Genomic DNA, 17,484 nt, shown 5'->3' on the forward strand with positions numbered 1-17,484 from the left:
GTTTCTTCATACCTCTGTACAATTTATATAAAAAAACTAAAACTTTTCTTTCACTCATGCTTTTGTTTGATTCTGAACTAACTACAGACTTTTAGTCCTGTATTTTAGAACTTTCTTCACTCGTCTCTTGACGTTTTTTTTTCTTGGCTTATTGAAAAGTTGGCTGCATTTTTGTCCCGGGGCATCTTGCCCCATGCAGCCCATTTTTTTCTTTACACCTAAAGAAAAAAAACACTATTTTTTTTTTCTTCTTTATTTTTGGACAGTCCTTTTTGTCGGCTGGAGATATTTGTGGTTTTTGTTTGCCTTCCAAATTTTCCTGGCAGTTGTGGCTGAAATGTTGTGTCGATCTCCTTGACCATGACCTGGTTTCAACACAATCCCTCGTTTTCTACGTTTTAATTAGAGTTTACTCACTGCTCATTGGCTTTCTCAAGTCCTTGGATATTTTAAATGTCCTTTTCCTGCTTCATACAGTTCAACTGCCTTTTCCTGCAGATCCTTTGACTCTGAACGCAGCAGCATCAGTGCAGCACCGTAGTAAACGTCTGACTTGGTAACTCAACGACCTTTTATACAAACACAAAAATTACAAGCAAACATTAGCTCCCAGTTGAGGTTGATTACCTATAGAGGCCATTTAAATTGAGTTATGTCAGCTTTTGTGTTTTCAGGTCAAACTTCAGAGGTTATATAAACTTTTCACCAGTCATTTGGGTAGTTTCTGTTGTCAAAATGATTTAAAAGGAGAAAGCATAATTTCTTGATAAACAATTACGTCACCCAAGACTAACAATGAGTGAATTTTTATTTAATTTCATTTTTACACACCCTTCATTAATATAAAACACTTGACCACAACGCCAAAATAAACACTTTGAGGTAAACTTTATCTGTGATAATTAGCTTGCATGGCGAATCTCTTTTCTCTGTGTCTGAGCCAAATGAATGAGTGGGTAGTGCTATTGTCTCATCCACCGTAGTTAGTATTCAACCTAAACAACACAAGTAAACTAAATATAGACAGATGTTACATTACTTTATCTAATTTATACTCTTGTTAGATTCATTATGTGCAAAAAAGTGCAGATTCTTCAATTCACTGCTATGTTTTAAACAACCGTCACCTCATATAAATTATGCTGGCGACATAATTTTTGATATAAAAAGAAAAATTAAAAGCAGATATTATATTTACCTGAAAATTGGCAGCATTTCCGTACTTTGAATTACATTTTTTTTGCGACAAGCCATCAGTCATGGCATATTGGACTTAAAACTGTAGGCACTGAGCCTGATTGTTATATCTCCAAGCTACTGCCTCTCAGACAGCATTAAAAACATAATTAAGGAGATTTATTATCATCTTATGGGTCTCAGTCTGGAGTTGGAAAGTTGTCCAGCAGTATTTTCTTAGATGGCCACCGAGTTATGGGTTAAGAGTCTGGGCTCGCCCTTGAGATTCGCTTTGTTTGTCTTTTTTTTTTTTTTTTTTTTTTTCAGATCTCAACTTTGGACAAGTAAAAAATAAAACAAAACAAAACACTGTTCACTCATTAAGTATAAAATATGTAAACACTATGATCCTTAGACATAAGCTGTTTTTTATTGTTTTGCTGCCAGATGAAATGATTACAAAAATTTTAAATCCCAAACGTAGGGAATGCAGGGTTTCCCTCAGTGCATTATAAGCCTAGCGGGCCACCAGGCTAAGCACTGCTTATTTATTTATGCATTTTTTAAGATTTTATAGTTGGTGTTCAGGTGTTAATCTTCCAATCTTTCAATAACACATAATTATCAAGTGATATTTAAAATTTCCTGTCAACTTTTAACAAAAAAAAAACGCGGGCCGCTGGATGAATGACCACTCTGTCACCCGACCACCAGACTTAGCAAGTTTTTTGGGGGAAACCTTGGAACGTCCAAGATGTAATATTTCACTTGCGAGTTCCTTTTTTTAACCTAAAAGATTTAAAAAATTTGTTAAACTGTTCGGACGACAAAATACACAGAAAATATACTTTTTAAAAAGAAAAAACAACATTCCTGCTTACAATAGTGATTTCTTTAAAAGCCAGAGAAACATTACAAGGACAGAAAAGTGCTCAACTAAATTTTTGCTCCTCTTTTCATGGCTCATCTAAAATTAAATGCAACAAGAAAAGCCCTCAAATAAACTTTATGTCCTGGATCATAACATCCACTGCTTATACTTACCTTGCTCTATTCTTTTCATTTAGCAACCAGAGCGGGTTGGTGCGTTTGAATAGCCTCGTCTTTTCTGAACACGCTCCCAGCTACGAGGGAGGGCAGAGACTGAATGCTGCGTCTGCAAACAGTAACCACTGAGTGTACCATTATAACAAATCAATCTGACTCAAACGCCATTACAGTAACAAGATCTTTGACACAGACTCAGAGTTTAACCTAGATTTATCAGGCTGTCCAAGAGGAAACGGAGCGTTTGATCACAAAGAAACCCATAACTCCACATTAAAATGTTTTCAGGAAGGCACATGCAGCGTTTATTTCAAGCTACAAATATTCCCTTAGCATGAATTTCAGCTATTTTTCAATTTACTTCTATGGGGTTCTGCTGCTGGAAAACCAAAAGGGAAAAGTTTAAGAAAACTATAAAAATACTCAAAAGAGCAGAAATGATGTATATTATAAAGGTTTTAATGCTTTTCGTAATAAATTCACGTCTTAACTCAGTGATAGAACTTCAGTGTACAAGCGCGCTGTCCATAGAAGGGGTGGCGTGAGCTTCTTGCCACGTGCGCAGGTCCAGGATGGGTTGCAMTGACCAGACGTGCACTTTTTTTTTCTTATTTGTGGCTTCAGGAACTAAAATACTAATAGTGTTTTTCAGAAACGGAGGAAGCGATGTTCGACCATGACACCTGCCGCGCTCTTCACCGAGCTTTGCACTAAGATCGCGGGAGAGTTAAAATCCTTATGAGGAGTTTCAAATAGGGTTAAAACCAAATAGAGCAAATAAAATAAAATGCATTCACTGACAGCTCTCCACAGAGTGTGAGTGTGAAAATTGATGGAATGGATTTTTTTTTTTTTTTTAGGAGTTCTTGGCCATGAATAATAACAGGAGTTTACATGCAGCTGCAGAAAGTGCTGTTCTGTTTCTGGATGGGTGGCGAGCTGTCAGCGAATAGTGCAAGTGGGGGTGTGCGAGTCGGCCATTCTCTCCCTGGCATCAGCTATCAAACTCACAGCGCCGAAACTAACAAGCAGGGCTCCTCACTGCATCTCAAGAAACAGTTGATTGATTCAAGTACATGCAGGGAAACACCCAGGATTTATTTACTTATTCATTTTTTTTGCTAACTTACGTCTCCTCACAATTGGACATCACATACTCGTTTTTCACACATGCTATGCACTGTTCACCTTTTTAGTCATACCAGCAGTCATATGTCTTTGATCGACAAGGTTTGTGTTTTTTAACCTCCACTGGTTGAAGCAGGGGGAATTTAGTGCCAATTGTAGCTGTGCTGTTGTTTTTGTTGGGACATAAATACAGATACAAATCAAAAATCATCACGAACGTTGCGCTGTAACACCTGTCATAGCTCTCACCCCGCTTTGCATAATTGGTTTGATCAATTTCCCTGCTGCAACTGATACTGAGGCGCCTTTTTTTTCTTCTTTGTACCACAGCGGAGTGAAAGACGGGCACGCTTTAGAGGATCTGATCCGACTGCAGCACACATTACCCCCTGGATGGATCACAACAATTGACTGGAGTACTTCTGATACTGTTGATGTGGCACTATTCCAGCAATGATGACAGAGGCTCTTCGGCAACTCCATCCAGCCCCCGGCAGTAATAACCCGTGCCGTATTTATTCCATTGATGTAGTGCCTGGTCAACACATTTATCCAGATTAAAATGCAAGGACCTTCCTCTTGCCCTTTTGCATAAACTGACTGGGTATCCTTCGCTCCACTTTCTCACCAATAAAGAGAGAACTTGCATTTTGAATCAATTACAGCAAAAACCCTCAGTAGAGCCCACTCAGCAATTTCCCAGAGAGATATAAATAGAGCAGAGAGAAAGAGGTGAAGCAGCCCTGTTCGCTCTCTCTCTCTCTTTAGTCTTTCTTTATCTGCCTAAACCTTCTTCCTAGTTTCCCTCCTAACAGTTTATAAGAGAAAATGAGCAGAAAGCACATCAAAGTAAAGCACATTTTTTTCGTTGGACAACACGAAGGCAAACTCTTCGGTTACCGTCAATTGATTAAAGCCTCATTAATCTCAACATAAACGTGCGCACCAACATTATATTGAGGCATCAATATTGGCCTGAACTAATAAGGTTTGTGTATTGGATTTAAAGGGAGTTTAATGACCCACTGGGACATTTGAGAGGAAATGTGATATTTTAACTGGATAGTTGGAAATCCGTTCGATGGATTATTTACGTCATCAAGTCAAAGCAGCTTCTTATTTTAGGATTTGACCAGCATGAACAAATATCTGATAATGTGTTTTATTGATATAGTTTGGATAGTCTTGAAGACATTGTCCTCCATCACTGCAAGCTGACATTTGCTTTAAAATTAATATTTGCCTTAAAAACACACAAGAGGCAGGTCAAAGTAAAACACTTCCATCTCGTTCCAAAACACACAAGAACCTGCCGCTAAGCACCCTGGGAAATAGTTACCACTCCATGGCTACCTTAAAAAAAACCTTATTTACTCAACTCTTGGCGATATGAGAAACTGAATAATACTATAATACAACTTACAACTGTAAGTTCATCTTCCACAAACGTTCAGAATCAATAACTCGTCAGATTTATTTGACTCGAAAAGTAAAAGTTGGTAGACAACTAAATGCTCTTTTCCACAAACACCACAACTCATCTCTGCTACAAGGGATTTCCTCTAGTAATGGTTATGTGGTACCAGCACCTTTCTTTGAACCGACTTGGTTGCGGTTCTAAGCGTGCTGAATCTGGCTGAAAATGAAACATCAGGAACTGCTGGTCACCGGTTAGCTTGGTGGTGAGGTCACGTAACAAAACTGCATCATGTTTTCTTGACATTTTCTTTTTCAAGTAAGACAAAAAGCCACATACTGTTCAACATATGTCACATACAGATACATACGCTACTTTTCGGACTCTGGGGTCGCCCTGCTATCAGGCAAACCCCAGAGTCAGAAAAGTAGTGCGACGTAATCTGTATGTGACAAACATATATTGAACAGTATGTTTCATCAACATTGGCGGAATATCGACAAAGCTCTGCACACATTTGTGATGGAAACGCAGCTTTAATCCATTTACAAGGCCAGGTATCCTGCGTTCGCAATAATGTTACGCTAAAAGCTAGCATATGCACTGTGTATATTTGAACCGTCACTTCTCTCTTGTGACGTCTGGTGGGGAGTACGTCACTTTTATTCAGCCACCTCTGAGGTGGTGGAAATGATTGAGAGAATATCTGGAAATGGGCAAGCGTTGAATTTAGCGGTGAAGCAAACGTCGACTAAAACGAGAGTTTCCTGGAGCAGTTTGCAGGTCTTTACGTGCTTTTTACTAGATGTTGGCAAGGCAACGGGTTCTGCTGACATGGCTTTAGCTGTCACTCCCTCTCTCTGCCTGGATCACTGTCAAACCTCTGCTAGGACAAAGCTAATCTAGAATCACCAGAGGAAGAGAGCAGGGCTAACTCCAGTGATGTCAGTCCAAATCAGGAAAACTCTTCCCAATCTGAGCAACGCTTCTACAAAACTCCACATCTGCATGAACGTGAAGGGACGTTAAGTCGGTGGAACCCATTAACAAGCTCTTCTCCACTTTCACCTGGGTTTTAAACACAATATCTTTCTGTATCGCCTGTCCTCCAATTTCACCTACAGAGTGCGTTTTGCTGTACAGCAATAATTTGCCCTTTAGGGAAGAGGATATTAGATGTTTTCCCAGATGGATAGGTTGTGGAGCGTGTGGGGAGGGGGGGAATAAAACAGCTTACAAAATACACCCTCAAGTTTCAGAGCCATCATAAATTTCTGCGGCCTGCCAGTGCCATGCGCTGGAATGATTTGCAGCAGCTGTGCAGATTCATGAGAGACAGAACAAGAGGGAGAGTTAGGGTCTACATATCTCTGAAGTGAACAAGCCGCACTGACAGTCTACAGACAGCAGTCTTATTTACATCCTGTTATCCAGCGACCCCGGCAGACGGGCCAACAAAGGATGACAGAGCCGAAAACCCCCCCAAAAAACCCCTGCAGGTTTCTGACCGTGCAACATGCTGAGCACAGAGCGGAGTCGTATGCGATTGTGCACGTCCCCCCCCCCTCGAGTCCCCGCAAGGCTGTAACGTGCAGCACCGTAACGTCTGGGTGTCAACCCTTTCAAACTAAGTTTTCTGCTTGTCAGCACCACGAGAATAAATCCTGAATTATCCTTCAGCAGTGTCCGCAAGGTATATCAGATGGGAGGTGGAGAGAACGGCAGCGATTGAAGGAGGGAAACGTGGGACGGAAACGGAGAGAGAGCGAGAGAGAAGGAGGCAACAAAGCGCAGGTACGAGACATCTACAGCGGATCTGAGGATGAGTTTCTCTCAGATGTGTTCAGTTGTACGGGGAGAATTATAATAAAGCTTTTGATCACACAGGACTTTACATACCATCTGTTCTCCACACAGTCAGGGGAAGGAAATGCTACACGTCTTCCAAAGAATCCAGCTTGGAATTTAAAGATTATGGCTCTGCTGCCTTATCCAAGAAGTAAAAAAAACAGAAAGGCATCTATCTGTCTGTCTGTCTGTACATTTTGTTTAAGTATGCTACTGGTTTGATATTTTTGAAGCCTTTTCTCACACGTTTCCTGTTTATGCCTCATAATACACAATCCTGGAAGAAATTCTTAATCTACGATTGTTGAAACAGTCAAGGAAAAACACCATACACCCATACTTCCTAGAGGAAGTAAGAAAGGAAGTAGCAGCTAGGTGTTGCTAATCCCATGCAGTGGTTAACTAATCATTAGCAAGCGCCGGCAGCGCCACAAAAGCAGGCATGTTGGTAGTTAGCATGGTGCTAAACTTCACAATATGTAGCCCTCAGCGAGATTGTTGAATGTTAAACTGTAGGGAAGTACAATGAGAAAAAGACTGAAAAGGGATTCCTTGTAAGCAAAGATGTGCAGATTTTTGCTAATGAGCTAATTTTTCACTTAGTGCTTTAGCATTTTTGCTAACTTTAAAAATGTTTAGGGCTTCCTCTAAATTTAAATTTCTGGATAAATTAAATAGCCCAATTTACTTTGCTGTTTTATACAGTTTCAGTTTAATAAAGTTTGACATCTTGTGTTGAAGTTTTGATTATATCTTTTAAGAATTATTCAACTAGCTAAATGCTTATGTTCATGCTCTTATTTTGGAGAGTCAAGACTTTTCACGCAGCAGTTCCTTTTCCTGTCCTTGTGTTTTCTTTTTTTCCACCAATAATTTATGTTAAATAAAACACAAATAGGATAAAAATAAAACCTGGACAGTAGAGAGAGCAACATACAATATCTAAGGCCAATATAGAAAATATAAATGATAATGTCCTGTTGAAATGCAAAAAAAAAAAGACCATTTTGAAATTCTTAATATATTTCAGGTTTGTTTTTATTAGTTTTAGATTGACACGCATATATTGTAATGTCAGTAATTGGTTTTCGCTGTGATTACGCATGATAGTTTTTCAGTTTATTGCTTTGTCTTCTTTTGGAGAAATACTTTTTCTTTTCTGTGTAAAACTTCGATCTAAGTCGGCGGTGAATCATATAATACTCAGTTAATGAACACTTTTGCACTTGCTGCTCTAAACACTTACAAGTCTGATGGCTGCTTCCTGGGAAGACGCCTCCTACTCAGACAAAGTGATGTGTTTAATGTTCGCGGTTTTGTTTCCACACAAGGAGGACCGGATCACTCACCAGTGCAGGAACTATGAGGATCTGACAGGAAAGTCTCCGTGTCAAGGCTCCAGGTTAGGTCCGATAGTTTGCCTCGTATTTTTAGGATATCAAATTTATAATTGAAAATGAAGTTAATGGACTGGGAACTAATTTGAGTGTCTTAACTCTTAAATTTAGGTGCAGAATTGACTCTAAAATAGGTTTTACATGTAATTTAATGATCCGTGGGCTTATTAGCCAATCTGCAGCTCCAAAATATAACGCCTAAAGTTATTCATGTGACTAAGCTATCGAGGTTGTGAAATAATTGACGAAAGTAGTAAGTAAAAAAATATCTCAAATTTGTAAGTGACACCATCAGACGAGGAAGAATGACAAAAAAATACAAAATTTGTTGTTGTGTAATGTCTTGGTATTTTGATGTACTACCTCCAAAAGTACTATTTAACAACTACATTTTAGAAGTGTTAGACATAAACACGTTGGTTGTCGTGATCTTGTGGTATTTAACGGCCTGGAAAGGTTTTCAAAGTTTCATACAGTCTGATTGTTTCAGGAATAAAAACCAATTGTTGCTCTTTACATTTTTTCCCTATTTCAGAAACGTAAAGTTGTACGCAGTACGATAGTTATGTTGCACTACCTGTCTGTTTCCCTTGTCCAACCTGATTGATTACCATTTTCTGAAAAGCATTTTTGACTACAGAAAATTCATAATCCATTTGAACTATTGTTGTTTCGATTGTTTTGTGTTTTTTTCTGGATATCTGAAATGTCTCCCAGTTCCAGTGCTAATTGTTGTTTAGAAATTAAAGGTTTTGTTTAATTATTGAGAAGGTGCACTCACAATGTTATTATTATTATTATTATATTTGATAGAAATGGTCTCAAAATGGGCAATATTATCGTTAATCGCAATAACTTCTGCAACAATTTATCGGTTGTCAAAACGCGTTATTGTGACAGGCCTAAATTTGCTTTTAAACGATCGCACATTTTTCTATTGTACACACGTTTGGTAAATGATGGCTGTCGTGAGTGCAATGAACAAAAAAAAATTGAATATGCTGTGCTTTCCCCCCCCAAAATACATCAGAAATTTGCTTTTGACAAACGTCACGTGTGCCAAGACAAATAAAAAGACAGACTCATCAAACCTGTGCTTAGCTTACATTGAAAAAAACAACAACACTTTTAATTTGGACTTCTCGTCGTTGTCCAACAGACACAGTCCAGGCTTCATTAAGTAACTGAGTAACTCACAGGTGTGGCTCAACTCTCAGTTAAACGTGAAGGAGCGAATCATCTGACAGCCTCCCGCTCTGTCCTCTGCGCTGCCCTCGGCTCGCAGAGTGGCTCATGGTTACAAGCCAGCAGAGAGAGCAGCTAACACTCCGTGTCAGCGGGACGTCCTGTTTAACTTTTCATTGCTTCACTGAGCAGAGTAGCGCTATAGAGCGTTTACTGTAATGTTACCCGCTTCCTGTGACCTGACACGGACCTGCTGGGATCCCTTAGAGCAGAACAGCTCCAGTACCTGATATATATATATATATATATATACACACTCACCACCACAGGTGTAAATGTCATACAAATGATTTTTATTTCTTTAAGAATCACTTTTTGAATGAACCATTCAAAGGACTGCGAGTACAAATCTGACCTTATTGAGGACTTTTCCTAAAAATTCAAGCACATTAGATGAGCTCCTCAGCAACAAGCACCAAAAACACAATTTCTTTTTAAAAAGACCAGAGAGCTTATGGCATAATTCTGGTTGGATATTGGACAGCTCTTGTTGCCAGAATTGGTACACGTCATTTAAATTATTTAGCTTTGTAGCTACAATCTTAAGTCCACAAATGTTCAACAGAGTTGAAGTAGCTTCAAGTCCTTTGTAAAACAAAAGCCGCTAGCAACACCAGTGTCACTGTCCACAGCGATGGTAGTTTAGCATTTGCTTTAAAGCTGGGCTATTTAATCAATATTGTTGCTTATTTTAATTGTACGCAGTTCTTTAAATGTCCTGTGAGTAAATATATTTGCCCATTTAACCGTAGCGACTGGAACTTTCAATCTGTGGCAAGATATTTTCGCAATTTACCATCTGTTAAAAGCATCGCCCCTCAGATTAATTTCACTCCCTGCTACAGAGGGGGTGAAATGACCGTGATAACCCGATATCGGCTGGAAAGCCCAATGTCTCCCCTTTCTGAATTTTCAAATAGCGCAAAGTGTGGAGGAATTACAGTACTGCACATTTGGTCGGATTGCCATTGCTCCGTTTACGACTTATAGGGTTAACTTTTATTTTTTTAAATGCTCTAGCGGTACATATTATCTAAAACTGTCACTATGATGTGACTGTTTGTTTTGAGACAGATAACCTGTGAAAGGCTACTGTTACCGTCTGAAGAAATGCTCCGCTCCTAGTCAAAAACAACCAATCAGAGCCAGGAGAAGGGTCTTAGTGCTGTTAACCAACCTCATGTGCATGATGCTAAATGTGCTAATGGCGGAGAAACAACTAATTTTTACAGGAAAACCATTTGTCCACCATCATCGGTTGCCATGCTAACTAGCATTAGCATTTTTAATAGGCTTTGTTGTGGTGAGCTAGCTTAGCAAAGAGCAAGAGAGAGATTTTGAGCACCATGTAAAGTTGGGTGATTTACGGCGCCAAGACCCTCCTCCTAGCTCTGATTGGCTGCTTCTAGTTAGAAAATCATTTTTACGGATTATCTGTCACATACTATAATGCCACGACATAATGACAGTTTTAACAAATATGTAAAAAAACATATTTTTATAAAAGCTTTAAAAGTATAAAACAGATTTTTAAAAAAAGCTTCTGAAAAGGCCCTGACCTTTAACCCTTAACTATTGTTCCAGGGAGACTATCATTTACAACGAGCACCAATATTTCTGAAGTGAAGAGAGGTCAATGTCCAACAACAATTACACATGTGAGGTTTAGGTAATGCTTTCTAAAATATTAGTGACGATATATCAGGCCATACCGGGAAAATAAACGTCTTGAATGCATCATTAATACCACATTCATATCTATGACGATTAAATGTTTCACTAAGTCGATCAACCACCATCCAGCATACTGGATGCTAAACGGGAAGATAAAGACTCCATTTCCTAGAATGCTAGACACCAACACTTCTGCAGTGAAGAGCGCTCGAGGCTGCGTTTACGTTTTTTCCATAAGTTTCCCCCTTTCTCTCACTCACTCGCACACAGACACGCTCACACCGCTGCAGCAGGGAACGAAGACTTTTAGACGCGTATGGTATGAACATTTAACCGCTACAGCCATGTGCTGTTAGCCGCCATGAGAGCCCGGTGAGTGGGAGAACCGAGCCACGGTGGCGCCGTTCAACAGCATGAAACGGAGCGCATGGTGGTGCGGCGACCAGCAGACACTGACGGATGAAAGGCAGAGGGGTGGAGAGGCGGAGGAAGTTTAAAAGCAGCACTTACTTGCAGGACAGCTGGTTAAAACCGTGTATAAAGTAACAGTCTCCTCCGTTAGCGCAGTAGGCCCTTTCTGAGTCGTTGCAGCGCCTCACGTGACTCACACCTGGAGATGGGGTGGTGGTGGTCACTGATTGACACAAACAAAGACACAGAGGGCTCTTAGCACTCAACAGCTGTTTAATAATGACACTTTAAAAATACAGCTGAAACTTATTTCACACACTATAATATAAATTAGTGCACGGCGTTTAGTTTCTGATGATAAATCAAACTGAAAATTTTCCGCTTTAGGTCGGCTGGGATTACAAAACGACTCTGTTTGCTAACCTGTTGAAAACGGGAATATTTTAGAGACGTTTCTCTTGTAAGTCAGAAGTTATACATTTAGATTTTTGTGGCTTTAAACAATTTGTCAGGGTTCGTACACGTTTCCCACCGCAAAATTCAAGCATTTTGGAGGAAGGCAGCAAAACGGCGAGATAATTTGAACAGTAGCACCGATTAAAAAACTTGGTTGTTTTTTTTTTTAAGTTTCGGTGAATTCATTTTCACTTTTTGCGCAACATTTTTCAGCACATTTATTCCAGAGTCAATTAATAATTTCAGCTGAAGTTACATTTTTCATGCTGCACTTCTCAAAATAGACGCTGTCATATGGAAATAATTTTATGTACAAATATTGAAGTAACATCTCAAAAGATCAACCAAGAAGTGAAAACGTCAGAAAAAATGTGTCTTCCAAAACGATGCTTAGCAGTTAGCACACCTCAAGAATATTACTATAAAACTTATTCTGGCACTTAGAAATAAATAATTTTGGCAATTATAACAAAGGGAGTAATAACAATCATACAATAAAACACCTCCAGTAAATTTTAAAAAGCAGAATTTCAGCTGTCAGCCAAGACAAGTCAAAAGGTTTCTGGAGAAACTGTTTCTGATCGAGTGAGACAAAGACACATAGGACTACAACTTCAGTGAAATTGTGAGTCTTTAACATTACAGTCAAATTTGCAGCTAAACAATTAACTGAGCAGCTAAAATGAAAGTAACATCCACAGATAGTTCGTGTAAATGTCTGGTAGTCTCTGTACATTTAGTGAAACACATATTTATCCTCAGCTGTCAAGTTTGATTCAATCAAATTCAGGACAATTTGACTCCTGGTATTCACTTTGTATTCTAAATAAAAAGATGCTAACAAGTTCAGCTTCAAAACGCCGATCCGACCCAAACTGATGCATTTTTAGCCCCTGCATTGACAGCTCTCCATTTTCCCTCCGACGTGTTTTACGTCGTATTTTATTCACGCACTGACTCGACATGCAGACAGACGCGCAGAACGAAGCCGCCCGGGTCCGGTGCTTACAGATCTGCACGGTGATTATACTCGTGGCGTTTTCTTGTCCTAACGAGTTTTCAGCCACGCAGGTGTAGTTGCCGGAGTCTTCCAGACGGACACGAGTGATCTGCAACTTTGAATTTTTTCTTGAGAGAGGAAGAAACGGAGACACGCTCAGTTATTCATGGTCACAGTAAAATGAAAAACTGTGTTTTCTTTTCTGGCAACTGGCACATAAACTGGTTGTAGAAAGACTTTGAAATAATCCAGAGAATCATTCATGGAGGAACTATGATCACTATTATTCACCAGTTTCACAGATAAACTGAAAGCCACTGAACACATCGGCTGCGTTCACACAGCAGGTGTTGATGCACATTTCAGATTTCTTTTTTTTTTTTTGCTAAAATCCGACTTTTTGAAAAACTCTTCTGCATGACACTCTCTGCGGACACTCTGACCCCAGTCATATCCGAATTGCCACCACATATGGACGTGGAGCAGACCAGAAAAGGTGAAAAGATCAGAACTGAGACGTTCAGACTGTGGTGAAAAAGTTGAATATTGGTCGCATCTAGGCAAAAAAAAAAGAAAAGTGGATTTAGTTTTCATTTGCCTGCTGTGTGAGCGTAACCATAGTAACTGACGACCACATGACAAACAGTAGGCCTCTGTGAAACAAGCAGCGTCTGCAACACCTGCATAATGTTAGGGAAAAAAAACATCCCAGAATCAGAGAACTTAATCGCTCTTGTTAAAATAACTTAATTCTTGTGCTTTTACAACTTTATTCTGGTAACATTCCGTCTTTATTCTCATAAAATTACGACTTTATTCTCGTAATAAACAAAAAGAATCTCTTAATCTGGCCCTAATACTTCATTATATTATCTTAATGTGACTAACATCCTTCCTTTTTATCGGTAGCAGCTCATCTGGTGGAGGATGAACTCGTACTCGCCAGGTGTCTCTGTTTTCGTTTCCTCCGGATGATATCCAGACTCACTGAACTCACTCAGACACTCACACGTTGGTTTTTATTTTGAGGTCTCTGCCTTTCTGGAGTTCGCGTCCGTCTTTGTACCAGCGGAAGGAAGGGCTGGGGTTCCCCGACGCCTCGCACTTCAAGTACATCTTGCCCCCCTCCAACAGAGACTGGCCTCGCATCGGCCTCAGCTTAGGAGCAGACGCTGGACACGCAAAGACAGAAAACACACACAAGAGGGAGAGGAGGAAACACGTAAGTGGAAAATCAAAGCTTTTGTCGTTGACAAACTAAAGGTTTTCATTGCTCTGTCTTTTTACCAGTGTGTGTGTGTGTGTAAGAAATATTTTAAGCATTAGAACCACTTTTAGAAGAACTTCATATATCGCATCATTTATCATTTATCGCGATAAATTTCTTATAAGAGTTCCGATTTATTATTGTCGTGAAAAAAATCCAATTAAATGATGTCCTTTGTTTCAGCGTTGTTGTTTTTCTCCAGTTTGTTCAGTGAGAGCATCAATAATATCAATACATTTGAAAATATGATTGAATGCGGTTACTATGTGCAGGTTAGTGATATAAATCACACTGTTTTATGTGGCTGGTGTCCTAAATACACGTATCACACACGGGAATTTTGGCAACAATGTTATCTGCGTCTGTGGTAATCTGATTGCTGTGTCATGCAGTTCCCTAAAAACAAAGTAATAAACAGTTCTTATTGTCACTTTTATCGTTATCACGATATTTACCACAAAATATCGTGATAAAACGTAAAGTCTGTCGCCCAGCTCTACTTTCTAACCTTCAAACAAACCTATTAAGGAAAGCTACAAGGCGAACATTTGTCAAAATGTTCTTACTTTCTAGACATGTCCTCATTATTAATAACTAAAAGAAAAAGAGGTAAAAAAAAAACCCAATAAAAAACAGATAAATCTAAATAATTGGGTACAAGGTGAATCCTGGACAGCAGAGATTTTTTTAAATGAAAGAATTGAAGAGACAAGAAATCCCAGCTCAAAAAGTCCGCAGTACATTTTCACAATGGAGCAATCTGTGGATACATAAATACGCTTGCATGTGTGCGTGCACGTGCGTGTGTATGTGCTTCATCTGTCTCCAGAGACTTTTCCTCTTTCTCTCCTCTCCTAAAAAACTACAGCAGACTGCATCACTGACACCAGCGCAGACACCAACATGCAAGAGCTAAAGCGAGGAGACAACCCAGCTCCATCTGCTAACATTTAGCCTCACACACACACACCTCAAAGCACAGGGTTTCATCCACAAGTCTATGTGCACTAATATGGGGCTATCACACACACACACACACACACTGAACAGTGACAGGAAACGGTTAATCAGATGCAAGTTGTATAGGCCCACAGCGCTGCTGCAGCGCTCAGTCCTGCTCAGATGGACGCAGCAGAAACAGAAACACACGCACACACACACACACACACACACACGCACGCACGCACGCACACACACACACACACACACACACACACACACACACTTTGTGCACTTACATTAGAAAGTGTGGGTGAGTGTGTTTCCATTAGGGCTGGAACGATTTATCGGATTAATCAAATCGATTATTGAAATATTAATTTAGTAATCGATTAATCCCTAACTGGAGTAAACAGAGTAAAAAAGGCAATTTGCTGAACAAAACAAAACATGTTCAGAGCAGTAATTAAGGCAAAACTGCACAAAATAAATATGCATAAATGCATAATTACAGACAAAAACACATTTGTCTGTAAATATGTTTTTTATGATAGTTTTACTCAAGTTAGTTTCACTAAAGCAGTGCTATAGTTTTGCATTTTAGGCAATAAGATGTTTAAATTATTGTTTGAAAAAGGAATTGAATTATTTGTTAATTTGCATCTTTGAATGTATTTCAAAAGATTATTAAATGAAAACGCCTGAGTGGTTAAGCGAAAAATCTGCAGAATGTGCCAATTCATCTGATTAATCGATTGTCAAATTAAGTGACGATTAATCTGATTAAATTATTACAAATGTTTGGTTTTATTATTACAGATATTGTCATCATTAGACATCGTGAAGCAGGAAAAAAACAACACTGGAAAGTGCTGTACCAGTAGAACATGTGTCAAAATGGAGTCTATAGTTTATTTTAAAACATTTCAAGCACATGTGAGCCGGTGCGTGTTTTCCTTTCTGGAGCTGAAAGTCTGACAGGAAAATCTGTCAAATAAGTGACGATTTACAACCAGCTGGCGAGCGACTTGGATCAACTTGCATATGCTGACAAAGCTGCTGTGTCCACACAAAAAAAAGAAGACGCTAGCAGCCTTAAGCAATCACTGCTTGATGAAGTGAATGGAAAATTTTACCTCATTTTCTAATTTTCTTTTTCACAAACTAAATTCTGGGAAGTATTGTGTGTGCTTGTAACTCTGGGGGAGCTGCAGAGATCCTGAGCTCAGGTTTAAGACTGCTGACTGTTAGTCATGCGCTTCACAAATCTGGACTTCAGCAATAAAAAAAACCCATAAGTAGACCAATTTAAATTTTCAAAGAAAATCTTATTTAAATAACTTGCAGTTAGTTCACCAAGACTTTCTTAAAGGTGCTTCCTTGAACAAGTTAGGATAGGTAAAAACATTTTTTTTTTTTTTGCACAAAATCATTTTTGGATAGTGAGATTTTATTCTGGTCAGATCTATGAGCTGTTTTCAAGCCTGTTGTCACTTTAAATCCAAACAAGAAACGCAACATTTACACTCGCATGCAAAAATGGCAGCAAACAGGTGCGTAATTATACAACCGAACATCTTTGAAAAGCAGAAGTGGAGCCTCCCGCACAACCAACAGAAATGCTGCAAGTTGGTTTCTGAATGGTAAGCCAACAACAAAACACTTGTCTTTTCCAGCAGCCATTGTATAGCGGTAAAATTAGCTGAACAAATGTGTCAGGGCTCCGCTTGGGTTGCTAGGTAACGGTAACGGCTCGTTTTCCAGACACCAAGAAAACTTATCGCCAAACAAACGTCTGAGCGCTTTTTAAGCATTTGGACTGTTTTTAGAAGCAGTTGAGACTCAAATGAAAGTATAAAAATGTGCAAAAGGTGAATTTCGCATGACAGGTCCCCTTTAACGTGATTACTGATAAAAGACGAAGGAGCAGCAGCAGCACATTGTTGGGATCCAGTGATCACATCTTGTGAGCATTAGTCCTGTCACAGACTCTTACTGCTGATGAATAAATCCACATCACGTCTCAGTAAATCACCTTCGATTCACCACATGCTGACTCGCTCTCCCTCCACGACTCCTCGCCCAGAATGAGTTATGCTGCAGAACAGCAGCTAGTGTCACAGCCATCATCTTTTCTTTTTTTTGCTGAATAATTTGCCAGGTATTTTAGTAGCTTGCAGATGTCACAGACTCAGGACCAGATCCCGTCCAGTGGATCTCCTGCTTGATGCAGATATGAAGTTAAAAAAAAAAATATTTCCACGTATCTAAGCTTTAGACGGGAAGCTGTGTTTCACTTCCTGTTACTTATAGAAGTAAGACAATTTTACAAGCTAAATGATTTTTCAAACTTTCAGATGACTGTTTGACTTTTAGGATACTAGTGGTGGATAAATTGATTATTTGTTAATTACGTACCAGCGAGTGGACCAGCTCTACACCCTCAGCGGGGTCCTGGAGGGTGCATGGGAGTTCGCCC

General features: G+C 39.3%; 1 protein-coding gene across 4 annotated transcripts in view; it reads right to left on the reverse strand.

Annotated features, from left to right (window-relative positions):
- The window catches only part of nrg2b (neuregulin 2b), a 69,095-nt gene that overhangs the window by 26,200 nt on the left and 25,411 nt on the right, over nt 1–17,484 (reverse strand). For all 4 annotated transcript variants that reach the window (XM_008419831.2, XM_008419828.2, XM_008419830.2 and 1 more), the window contains exons 2-4: nt 13,809–13,971; nt 12,809–12,927; nt 11,443–11,566 (exon numbers count right to left, since the gene is read on the reverse strand). In XM_008419831.2, the coding sequence (XP_008418053.1) occupies nt 11,443–11,566; nt 12,809–12,927; nt 13,809–13,971 (406 nt within the window). The remainder of the gene's footprint in view (nt 1–11,442; nt 11,567–12,808; nt 12,928–13,808; nt 13,972–17,484) is intronic.

Source organism: Poecilia reticulata, linkage group LG10, assembly GCF_000633615.1.
Source record: "Poecilia reticulata strain Guanapo linkage group LG10, Guppy_female_1.0+MT, whole genome shotgun sequence".
NCBI lineage: Eukaryota > Metazoa > Chordata > Actinopteri > Cyprinodontiformes > Poeciliidae > Poecilia > Poecilia reticulata.